The 12,440-nt window shown below is 40.5% G+C and overlaps 1 protein-coding gene and 1 non-coding gene across 2 annotated transcripts; both read right to left on the reverse strand.

The window, feature by feature from the left end:
• Window positions 1-153: 153 nt before the first annotated feature.
• LOC110065507 (uncharacterized) lies at window positions 154-10,541 on the reverse strand. The gene is made up of 6 exons (XM_020772661.2): window positions 10,349-10,541; window positions 8,877-9,016; window positions 7,734-7,868; window positions 2,292-2,357; window positions 1,515-1,583; window positions 154-1,036 (listed from the first exon to the last, which is right to left on the reverse strand). The coding sequence occupies exons 2-6, from the start codon at window positions 9,013-9,015 to the stop codon at window positions 762-764; spliced, it is 684 nt and encodes a 227-aa protein (XP_020628320.2). The 5' UTR covers window position 9,016; window positions 10,349-10,541; the 3' UTR covers window positions 154-761.
• Trnas-gga (transfer RNA serine (anticodon GGA)) lies at window positions 2,080-2,152 on the reverse strand. Its single transcript has one exon. It is a non-coding gene; the product is annotated as a tRNA-Ser (tRNA).
• Window positions 10,542-12,440: the final 1,899 nt, after the last annotated feature.

The following is a 12,440-nucleotide window of genomic DNA, read 5'->3' on the forward strand; positions in this document are numbered from 1 at the left end:
ATTACCTTTACAGTTGACTCAAAAGCTTTAGTGTAATACACATTGCGTGTCCTCTCCCTTAATTAACCCGAGCAGGTTTCCATCAACCATGTCCCGCAAATTAAAAGCCCCCACCAGTAATGACATAGAAAGTACAGACGAGGAGTTTGAATATACAGTTGAGATCCCTTTATTAAGTTTTTAAGAAATTAAAAATGAATAAATCTTAAAATCGAATTATTTAGAGGTATAAGGGGAAAACATGCACAAGCTAGTGTCCGCTATTGAAGTCATAGTTGGCAGGCCGATCCCTAAGAACACTTTTTAGCATGGTCAGTTTACTACAGTAACGTTTAACGGAAAATCACAACACAAAGCTCTAGATCTCAACCGCTACTAAGTTTTTTCTTGCAATAAATATCCTGGTTAGTACTTTGCATGAAGGGCACGTGACTAGCCTTTCGTGATGTCCGCGTGGAATCACCGCTGGATAGCATAGTTGTTTTTTTAGGTTTCCTGTCTCGAAGTTGTAAAAATATTATCTCTGTAGTTCTCTTGCTTAATTCCCAGCTAAACGTGGGCGGCTCGCAAAACACACCGCATAATACGAAAACTACAACGTACGATACCAAAACCGTACAATACGAAATCAGCACCACGAGGCTAGTCTCATGAAACCGTGACCAAAATTTGGATTTTTCTGTTAAACATGGCTAACGCTAAAGATCTTGCTCAGCACAGGTTATAAAAAGTTCTTTAGCCTGCTTTCGAATCTTTTGAATTCAATGCTTAACCAGCTTTTTAGGAGTAATACAACAACTGAACTTGCAGGAAGGCAGACAAGCTTTCTGGCATTTTACTTCACAGACGTGACCTTTCTTCAAATGTTTCTTGGAAATCTTGCTCTTCTTCTTAAGGTTGGCCTTGGCCAGTTGTTTCTCGAGCATTTTCACAGTTTTCTTTGGAACAATGAAGGGTGTTGTTATACAACACAACAAGTCACATGTTGGCAGGCATCTGTGTTGACAGACAGGTTGACAAGCCCCCCAAGACTGCCCTGGGAGAAAAAATCATAAAAAAAATGATATAAACGGACGTTTGGGACGTCACATTTGTCTATTTTCTAACCTCCACAGTTCTAACCAATTTGATATCTCGAGCTCTTGAAGGTAAGTTGAAATTCCTCAACTGATATAACATCAGCAAGTCGGTAAAGTTGATACGGAGAAACGTGATTGGTTTCATTCATACGAGTTAAAACGCTACTTGAGACTGTTCCTCTGAGGTAATGATATGTTCTTACTTTACGTGGGCTAGGCTCTGTCGAAGATCATTCAATTTCCCTCAACGATAGAATTGCTTTCATACAATGTCAGCATACTGTTACATGGATTATTTTTATTCCCATGCGATAGTGAAAATTATGCGCGAGTGACAACAAGCCTTAAGAGACAATATAACATACTAAAAGACTGGGGGTACTCCTTGGCCTTTGCATGGGTATATACCTTAGCTTGTACTTAATGTATACTTACTTTTGTTTCTTATGTATGAGGAAACCAGTATGCGTCCGGTTTCTTTGCCAGACAGTCTGTTCACATCAACTAGTGAGAAAAAATAACTTTATCAACATTTGTTATTCAGAATTTAGCTGCTAGGTCTAATAAAGGCAGTCAACTGTAGCTTCAACGACCTACTCAAAACTGAGAAAGACTGATTGGTGCTGATTGTTTCATGATTATTTAAATTCGAGGATGGTATATTTAAAGGGAGGGGGGGTTAAAAATTAGGCTTTGGGCTTGTGATTATTTTGCTATCGCACTACGCACGCGAGCATTGCGCATCGGCGAATAGCTAACGATGTCGCAGCCAATAAAATTCGAGCATTCGTGAGAGGCCAAAGCGCGAAGCTGGTTAGAAAATCTCTGTATTTTTCTTTGTGGAGACCTGGAATTTTGACCTATGGAAGCAAACACAGCAGTATCTTAATTATAATGAGAACATTATGGTACTCTGAACATTGTAGAAACTTTGCTCCAGCGTGACTGTCTAGAGAACACCGAGTTGCTGTTGCGTTGTTGATGGAAAAAAAAAAAATTCAGGCTTGAACGGGATTCGAACCCATGACCTCTACGATTCCGGCGCAAAGCTCTACCAATTGAACTATCAAGCTATCGCAACAGCTTAAGCCGTTCATATAAGTGCGATGATCGATCATGTCTTCGTATCTTTCTCCGCAGTTCAAATACATGATCTTTCATATATTCACGGAAATCGGTAGCTTTAGATCGACAGAATTCAGTCACCCGTACATTCATAGCCTTTAATATCCTTCTCCAAGCTTTCCTTTGACTCTCTTTTGACCACGTTGACCAAAGCTGTGAAAAGAAAATTCAAAAAGATAATCACCTCGTGTTACCCATTGTTACTTCAACCGAAAATCAACATGATTAAAACGACTGGGTAAACAATATGTTTATTATAACGATAGTCAAGCATTGCTGTTTTGTCTTCACTGGATTGTTAAATTTTTATTGTTTACAGCTTTTGCAGTCTCTACCCCCAGAGTCGCCAACCCACCCTAATTTGAGGGGCCCATTGGCTTTAAATTTGTTCAACTGCTCATTTTAATGAGCAGCGTGCCAGGGCTAACTTGAATCGATATCCAACAAAACTGTTTCATCACTGCACCTAAAGATCTTATTTATTTATATTTATATATTATAATTCACAAGGGTTTCCTATCACTGTGAATATTTAAACATCTAGATATAAAATACATATATAGTAACAAGCCCGCTTTTTGCGTTTACAAGATGGCTACCACGCTGTGACATATGGGCTCCATGTGTTAGATCTTTGTTTTATAAATAGTTCGCGGTGCTCACAGGCGGTCGGAAAAGATCGTGGCATTTCTCGGTAAAACTGATTTAGGGACGGACCATTAGAAAAGGGATTGGGGGGGGGGGGGGGCTGGGACTTTTGCAGCTTGTAGGAATTTTTTTTCACGTCCACTGACTCTGCAGGATTTTTTTTTCGGGGTCAAGTCCCCTGCACGAATTTTTTTTTTGTGGGGGGGGGGGGGGGAAGGGGGGGATTCTACTGTCGCAATGTTAGTCTTGACACTCGACACAATCTGATTGCCTGGAACAGGCTTCAAACAAATATTTTTTTGTCTTTCACACAGTTGTTTTGCTTTACTGTGAAAATTATACTCCGGGGGAAACAAAACCAAGTATCAGACACATTTTAAAAAGTGCTATTGCCTAACTGATGGGGCTGCGTTGCATTTTTGTTTGATGCTTAGTAAAATGTGAATTTTGTTTATTCATTCCCCTTGAACCCGGGGCGGTGAATCAAGGTTTTGGCTAGGATACTGCGAGTGGCCGTCCAGGGATAAATATGGGGGCAAAGGGCCTATTCCACTAGGGGGGTCTGGGGACATACCCCCTCAGAAAATTTTGCAAAATTGAAGCGTTTTTGGTGCATTTTCCACGATTTTCAGCCGATAGGTTTAATGTACCGATTGGACTTGAATGATTATTCGTCATTTATTTTGTCAAAAACCTTAAACAGATTGAAACTGCCCATACTAAACGCATCAGCTGTGTTGTTAAACACCTCCATGATTGTCTTTGATTACCGGCCGTGTTATATGTTGGGGAAGTGTTACGGTTCGCCGTGGGTGTGCACATCAACAACAACAACAACAACAACAACAACAACAACAACAACAACAACAACCATTTATTTGTACTCACAATTTATAAAATAATTACAATAAACATTAAATTAGTATAGAGTACTGCCTGCCCAAAATAACCATAAGGGCTAAAAAGAATGGGCAGACATTAAGTTACATAGATTATTTGTACAGTTATCGGTCTTACACACACACACAAATATAAAGATACAAACAGAATGGAAACTTACAGCGGAACAGAATATATCCTTATGAATTAATTAAAATAATTGTAATATTTAATATGAATCTGTGTCCACAATCGTCATTTATACATGTCAGTTGGGAAATCACTCCTATATGTCGTGGCTTTCAAAACACAGTATGTGCTTGTTTAATTGCAAACGAATCAAGCAGGATGGCTCTCTATAGCGGATGTTTTTTATCACTTTTAAGCCATGATTATCCATAAGAGTTTTTCTGTCAGGGTGTTTGGTTACCAGTGTCCATGATGAAGTTGCTGCGCAAAAAATGTATCAGCCTTGAAAGGGAAAAATGTCCGTTTTCCTAATTGTAGAGAAAACCAGGTGAATGGGGATTCCACCAGGACCAAGGAATTAAAACTGCAGTATAAAGTGGCTGCCAAGTTGCCCTTCAGACAAATACAATTCTTAAGCCCGAGAGTGCAATTCACTCTGCAGGAATTTTTTTTCTTCACTTCTTCTTTGCACGATTTTTTTTTCAGTCACCCTCCTTTGCATGAATTTTATTTTTGTCTTTTCTCCACCCCCCCCCCCCTCATCACTTTTCTAATGGTCCCTTAGACCAATCAGTTTGCCGTATTTTTTTTTAAAGTCAATTACCTGTGGTTAAAAAGGAAATACTAGTGCGAATTCTTCACCATTCATCGCTCTTGCTCTCAGTCAGTGCGTTACTGAAAGGCCATTGTCGTGAATTGCGCGTGTGTCAACAACTTCGACCAGAGGAGGAGTGTCGTGTGAACAAAGGTAAAAAGAGATTAAGAAAAAAGTATTTGATGAAGAGTCCACGCCATAAAAAGAGGACATTTTGGAAGTGAAAGTACAGGTAAATTGCATTTGTTTGGGGCACGGTGCTATATAGAGCATGTTGACCTCCAAAACAATTTGTTCTTGGGGATTTATTTCAAATCAATGGCATATTACATTAAGAAATCTGTGGGGTTTCTCCGGAGGAAAAAAAAAATTCTCAGGAGAGTAACGTTAGCAGTGTTATGTGATCAAATGGTGAAGATATCAGATTGCCATTCGACGACAACTAGAATGAAATAAAGCATACTGTCAAGGCTAAAACGGATATTGACCTCTACCTTATAAAAGCACGTCAACGTAGATGTCTTATGGTGTATTTCACTCGGAAATTATAGAGATATGCTGAAGGCAAAAAAATTTATTTACACCAGTGAAAATTATGAAGTTGTTTCGATCAAACTGCAGCAAGACAGCCTGGAAACACAACATACAAGTAGGTCGTGATCTCATAATAATTTAATTTTGAGACTGAGGAATCTACCTTCTCTCTTATTTTTAGAATAACAACAAAAAAAAGACATTGTGTACAGTAGGTAGGAAGGTTAAGTCTGCATACGAGCCAAGTGGCCCATCAGGCCGGAGCTTATCCTGGTTTCTGTAGCATGAAGCGACTACAGTCGAACCTCCGGTTACGATCGCGACCACCTACCGAAAGCGACGCTTCTGCCCATGATCAGCGACCAGGTTTCCAAAATACCACAAGTTTTCAAGTCAAATCACTATATTTGGAACCTCTCGTAAGCGACCGCGACCACTTTTAGAGCTAAAAGTTTGAAATTTTCTTTTGTTTTTCACCTCTCGTAAGCGACCACTTGACAGTTAATAGAGCGGATATTGGATAATAAGGTATTGAAACATTATCGCATTCCTGAATAGTACAAGTCAGAGACGGAAATTAATCAATGGGAAGAACCGTATTTTTTAGCGGAGCTCCGGCGGCCCGAAGGGCCGCCAAGCGGAGCCCCATACTCATATAGGAAAGAAAAGGAAACCCATGAGTTGATTTTCTCATGGTTATCATGGCTAGCGGTATTGCTCGTGGGCGCGTACGCACGGCGGCGACGACGACGACGGACTCGCGCAACATGGCGGCCATATTCCAAATAATAGGTTGACAGTTACCATATGCTAATGAGGCAAAATTTTGACCCAATATGGTGTAAGCTCTCGTAAGCGGCCACCTCCCGTAAGCGACCGCATAGGCTTTCACGTTTTGGGTGTTCGCTGTCACGATAACAACAGACACTCATCAGTATGATTTTACAAAATTATAAGTTGGACTCCGAAGCAAATGCAGTTCGTGAACAGTTGTCGAGATGTTAATTTGCATGACATTAAACCTCCTGGTTTCCAGCAAGAAATGCTTATTTCACATAACTTTTACCTGCCCTTTTGCGCTAATAGATTTGTTCATCGTTTCTTTGAGTCCCAATATTTGGCTCGCTCCGATTTACGACAGTTTTAGTATAAGAAATGCAGTTTTGGAAAGCTAAGATTTCGTATTTTCAGAACTCGAATCATTCATGCTTTTTAAATGCAAAATAGCAGATATTGTTTAAAATATATCCGTGTAAACAGCCGCACGTTTGAAGTTTTCAATGGAACTGATGTCAGTAATTTCAATGGAATACATGTTTTATATATTATTAGTTAAGCGAGATTTTGAATATCAAAAGACCATCTGCTCTGGTACAACAATGTACAGTAGACAACACGTGCGTTTTCGATAGATTCAGACTTAGACTCTTTACTGGAATCCAGGCAGATGTAAGCTTTGTTACTTTAAATGACCTTAAATGAAGATTGGGCTAACCAATCGGATATTCTGTAGTTATCAGCCTGCACGTGTCTTAGTGTTAAAGTCTTTGTACTCATTTGGTATAAGCGAACACCTGTGTCTACCTTAGACGATATATAAGCAACGTGAAAACTGTTGTCAGTAAATCGATTACCAACGTTTACTCTGTACGCGTGTATTAGCTGTGAAGTACCGATGAAGTTTACTCCACTGTTAAAGAAGTTGCTGTATTCCAGAAGAAATCTTAGTGTTTACTGTCGTTTCCTCGCTTCTTGGGACAAAGAAACTAGACCCTGTACCTCTGGCATCTTGTAACGAGTTCCGGCTGTCAAGCGGTTTGCTCTGCAGAGTTAAGTTATTCCCCGTTCCCGTCCAGCGTCACCGGTAGCGAACCCCTGTTAGCTAGCACTTCAAACCTTGCGCCCTCGCGAAGTGTTCCAGCTACCAGATCCAATATTTACTGAGCTCGCTAGTGCTGGTAAAACCGCCCCACAGGCCTAAAACCATTGTCCTTACATCGCTTATGGGCGGCTAGACTGTAGGAGTATTTCAACTCTCCCCTGAATGGGATGCTAGTCCATGGTATGGTTACCCCAGCATATTAAGCTTGCCGGTACTCATTTATACACCTGGGTGGAGAGAGGCACTGTGAGAGTTAAGTGTCTGGCCCAAGAACACGACACAATGTCCCCGGCCAGGGTTGAACCCGGACCGCTCGATCCGGAGACGAGCGCACTAACCATGAGGCCACCGCGCCCCACTATAAACTGGATCGGAGTTTAAGACATGCGCAGCTCGTGACATCATTAAAGGTCTGTAGCATTCGCTTCCCCACAGCCTCCGTTTCGTTTGGTCAAATGGTCGACGAAGGGCAGAGCACTGAAAAATCCGTAACGAGCTCGTGACAAAAATGTTAAAATGGATATTGCTGGGGACGACAGTGGGGCTCTAGGTGCTGTAATATAACGTTAACGGTTAAAACTAAACCCATGGATTCTTCGTGAAAGTCTCACGGTGCCCGAACATGCCGCCGTGCTCACGGCGACTTATTCGCCGGGACACATTCACGTGGCACTATTCGTTGAATCTTCATACTGTACGCAACGATACGAGTCCTCAATGATGTTTTAAAGATTTGTTAAAACGATATTACTCGGTGACTGCTTAACTAACTGACTAAACTCTCAAGTGCAGTCAGCCTTACCTTCAAGCTTTTTATGAGCCTGGTGTTTTCTGCTTTTGTCGTTTGTCGAAGTGTACGCCCTGAATGTTGACTTGAATTGTTTTTCGAGCTTTTTGATGGCTTCGGAGGTTTTCTGCTCTATAATGTGCTCCATTGCTATGAAAAAAAAAATAATAAAATAAAATAACTAAGTAGATTGGCACATTCGTTATTCCAGAACCCGAGGCAAGGTCAAAGTTTCATTGGAAATGTACAACTTAGTCAACTTAAACTGAACACTAAAAGTCAAATAGCTTAGTACTGTATTGCAAGAATTACGTGATGGCAGAACCTCTTTTAAACAGCGTTGATTTGATTGATTCCGAGACTCTCCTCATCCTTGTGCGTACCTGAACCGTTTTCCTAATGGCGTGACAGGCACTGTGTTTCAGACGGTGAAAACACAAAATTTGTACAGCGGTTCATCTCAACAATTGAGTTGTTTTTCGATGAGAAAAAACCGACAAATCCAGGTAGTTTGTGTTTTTAGTTCGGGGGAAGGGGGGTGGGAGGTGGCGAAAAGAGTTGCAGACCAATCATAAACTGTTTCAAGAGTTCTTCCAAAGCTCAAGCTTTTGTTCGTAATGCCATAAGCCTTATCAAACCCAACGCCGGGGGAGACGGGGGCGGGGGGGGGGGGAGGGAGGGACGGGTACTCTAGAAAGTTCTTCACGAGGAGGCTCCGCCCGAGGTCCAACCCCTTACCCTTTTGTACACCATTTTGACAAGAAAAGTACCTCTTTCGTATATCTTAATTAATTGAGGAAAAGGTATCCCTTTCACATGCTTTCATAACTGACCCATATTATGAATAAATCGACAAAAAAGTAGCACTTCTTAGCATTTTCATGTAGCTCCTAATAAATGAAATGATACAGTCATAAGGTGCATCTGTTCGAAGTATTTTAATTAAAATAACTAACTAACCCAACCTTTTCATATACCTCAACTTGTAGAATCCGTACCCTTTATATACCTGAAGCCTGAAAAAGGTACCCCTTTAATTTGGGGCGGAGCCTCCCCGTATAAGCCATTACAAGGCGTATCCTTACGGGGCCGAGCTGCTAGTAGTCTACCCGAATTAATTTTATCATTACCATTCTTGATTTATCACCATAACCTTACCTTTCTTATCTATGGTGATTTCACCCTTGTCATGGGTAGCTGCTTTGGATTTGGAGTACACTGCTTCGGGAAGATGCACCACCAGCAATGCTGTGAAACAAAAGCTGGCAAAGCTTGCAATTTTTGGAAGCCTGGTCATTCTAAAAACAGAATCATGATTTTTAGTTTTAATAAGTAGAATTACTATATGAGTATACAAGATTTAGTCTCACCAGGGAACTTAATGACGGCGACGGCGGCGAAAACGTCATCAAACAAAAGGTTTAATGTCTTTAATGAGCAAAACAATGGCAATGCACGTGCATCATAGATCTTTGTACATTTGATTGCCGTCCTCTGCAAAACGACAACGTGAAATGACCAATTTCTGCGTATTTCAGAGAACACAGGTAACGGTGGCAACTTTTTGTGTATTTCTTTTTGGAATTGATTGCTCGCATTACATATTTAGTTTGAGTAGGTTTTCAGACAGATTGGCGTACTGAGGAGATTCAAATAGTTACGAAGTTCGAAAGTAAAATATAAATTCATTTCTAAGTAGGCATCTTCCCTGACGTCGCCGTCGTCCTTTCGTCTTTACTGTAAATTCCGAGAAAGATCTCAACTACGCTTCCTTCAATTTCATATATTGACTTCTAGAAACCGTGACTGAATAACGTCTGATAAGCTCATATTTTGACAAGCTGGTCAATCATGAAAAGGGACATTCTGATTGCTTTCGTGAGCACTTCTGATTTTAAATCATGTCGCGGCTAAGATGGACTGACCACGAATTAGTTTCCATGATATAATACGCTTTTTAATGGGTACATGCAATCGCCTTCTCAATTAATTAGCAGGCACGTAAGAATCTTGTTGACGATCGTCTGGAAACAAATGTACCTTTAGAGGTCAGAAATACACAATCATAAACTATATTTTAGCTTAATTAGCCTGTTAATCACTTAGCAAGATTTTTAATGAAGGAATTGTCACCCACCTCGAGATGTCAGACTCGGGGAAGTCAGCACAAATCAGCAGATCAGTTTTTCCATAATTCTAAACACCGTTATATGACCCCTTGTTTGTTCGCTTACAGGTGATGACATGCGATATCAACGCCGCCCTTTTAATTGATCAGTTTAGTACAGAATGACGGTGAATGTTTCCCTCTTTCATTTCGAAAGACTCCTATCTCCCGACCAAATTTAACAGGAGTACAAAACTCGGCCACTCCAATGTTACTTCAAATTTAGATAAACAGAGCATATAAACACCAAACGACTGGTATGGGGGCCTTGTTAAGTGGATAGGGACAAGATTTGTTACTCATTTCACAGACAAACTAAGGGCGAAATCTTAGGAGGTCATTTTTGATAATGAAGATTTTTTCTTCAGTTGCATATTTGTACAATTAAATCAGTTATCAAAGGGAAATAGTAACCACTGTAGCAACACTTCCCTCCACAATTCAAGAAATTAATGACGTTTACCTCACTTCAGTTGCCAACCAGCTGGAACAAAACAATGCTCTGTGTGTTGTATGGGCCCAGGTGCCAATTGTCCTTGTCTTAGCAATTTGTCTGTATTCAGCGCTTAATGTGGCACTTCAAAATTTGTTTTATCCGAGCTAGAGATAGAGGAAGACAGTAGAAGATTCCAATTTATTTAACACTATAGAATTAGTGACGTGATTTGATTGGATGGAATCTAATGACACGAAATTAACTTTTGTTTTATGACAGGTTATTCACAACAAGCCAGACAATCTTCCCAATGGCGTTGTTCAAGTGAAAGAAACGCTCACCGTGGAAAATCGCTCTTTGCCTACATTGCCACTATAATCGTTTGGGGGATACACAAAGAATAAACATTTCAAAGTCACAAAGAAACTCTTCGGATCATCAAATCTCCCATTGACGGGTACGTCGAGAAATGTAACAGGTACTCTCAAAAACAAACTCTTCACGAGCCGGTGTAGTATCTGGACAGCGGCTGCGAATGAAAACCATGTGGTTCAACAACCTCATAAAAGGCCCAAAATGTTTACTCCTGTTTCATTAGAGTTTCCGATATTACTCAAGAAATGGCTGATAAAAATGTTCATTTCGAGAGGCTGGACTTCTCCCCACACTCACTCTACAAGACACCACGTAGGAAGTTTTGATATCATATCTGACAATCTATCGGTGCGCTGTAGACCGAGGGAGTGTGGGTGGGGAGATGAGATGGTATCTATGGGATCTCCCGCAAATTCTTGCCAAGCCATCTTCCCAGATAAAATGTGCGGTCTATACGCAACAGACTTTTCGTAATTGACTAGTAATCAAAGTCAAGTTAATGAACATGTATTGTTATACCTTCCAACACAAATAGTTTTCTGATTGGACGAGTCCCGTGTCCCGTGTCAACTCCCTAGGGAGACAACAACTTGAACTTTTGCAGATTTGAGTGCCAGTCGGTGTCGAAGCAAATATATTTTTTCGCAGTTCTTATTTGTATTTCTGAGTTGGGAGGTATAACAAAACACCTAATGACTGGCCCAACAGGAAACAGTGAGTTTTTTCCCCTCTACCACTACCATGACTCCCTGCAGGTATGTCTCAGAGAAAAAATAGCCATTCGAAAAAACAAAGCAACGTTTTGTCCTTGAAAACTTGTATAAAGCTTGATTAGTCGAGTTTCGCTCGCCAGTAAAGGGATGGCTCTTTCAAAATAGGACGCATAAATTGAAATATATCGAGTAAAAAAGTATGCTTTTAAGTATACTTGGTAAGTCTAAAAATGAAAAAACTGATTTTGTTTCAGCTCAAATTTGCCACTGTAATAATAAATCTATAGTCTCCCACTACTGCCAACATTCAATGGGAAACAATTATAAGAGATGACAGCGAAAGCTCAACTACCCAACGTACTTAAGTTCCATGCAAAAATAATCAATAAAAAAGCGCGTAAGAAACGATCTGTTCATAAAAATCTGCATGATATCAGAACAAGCTTTTGCATTTGGGGGCTGTTGCGTCGAAGGTCTCGAAGGACTACATCGAAGATTTTGAGACACGTCCGATGGCTAACACTGAGAACTGGACGTTTCTCCGATTTTGAGCGAAGTAAAAAATATACTAGAAAATTTAACAATGAAACTTGTACCGAACGAACTGCTTCCGCGCCATGGCTGGCAAAAATTGTATCATAAAATCTACTGGGAAAACCCGCTTAACAGAATAGCTGGTTGGGACTGAAAAGCCGTCTCAAAATGGCAACCAGAAGAGCCTTCCTCCGCTGTAGCTGTCTCTGAAGAGCAAATATTATCAGCTTTTTTTCAGCTCTTGAGCTGAGTGCAGCTTCAAACTTTCCACGAAATTTCACATCGGAAAAACAAGTTTGGAGAACTTAACTGGTGTACCAAATGCAACTAGCATAAAGTAGCTTGAAAATGTAGCCCTCGGCCTGCGGCCTCGGGTAGCATTTTCAAGACCTCGGTCACAGTTGTTCACTATACAGACCGACCCTAAGCCGGCCAATAATAACATATATACCTTGGTTGTTAAATATTAACGTTTCAGTTATTGATTGTTTTGTCCG

The sequence above is a fragment of the Orbicella faveolata genome, unplaced genomic scaffold, assembly GCF_042242905.1.
Source record: "Orbicella faveolata isolate gen_17 unplaced genomic scaffold, um_ofav_v1 contig_1, whole genome shotgun sequence".
NCBI classification, from domain to species: Eukaryota; Metazoa; Cnidaria; class Anthozoa; order Scleractinia; family Merulinidae; genus Orbicella; species Orbicella faveolata.

What these genes read in the sequence shown, in the direction of transcription:
- LOC110065507 (XM_020772661.2), bottom strand. Translation starts at nt 9,015, where the DNA reads ATGACCAGGCTTCCAAAAATTGCAAGCTTTGCCAGCTTTTGTTTCACA. An exon ending in GGCTCATAAAAAGCTTGAAG is followed by an intron (nt 2,358 to 7,733) that starts GTAAGGCTGACT and finishes TTCTTTTCACAG; the next exon opens with CTTTGGTCAACGTGGTCAAA. An exon ending in GGATATTAAAGGCTATGAAT is followed by an intron (nt 1,584 to 2,291) that starts GTACGGGTGACT and finishes TTTTCTCACTAG; the next exon opens with TTGATGTGAACAGACTGTCT.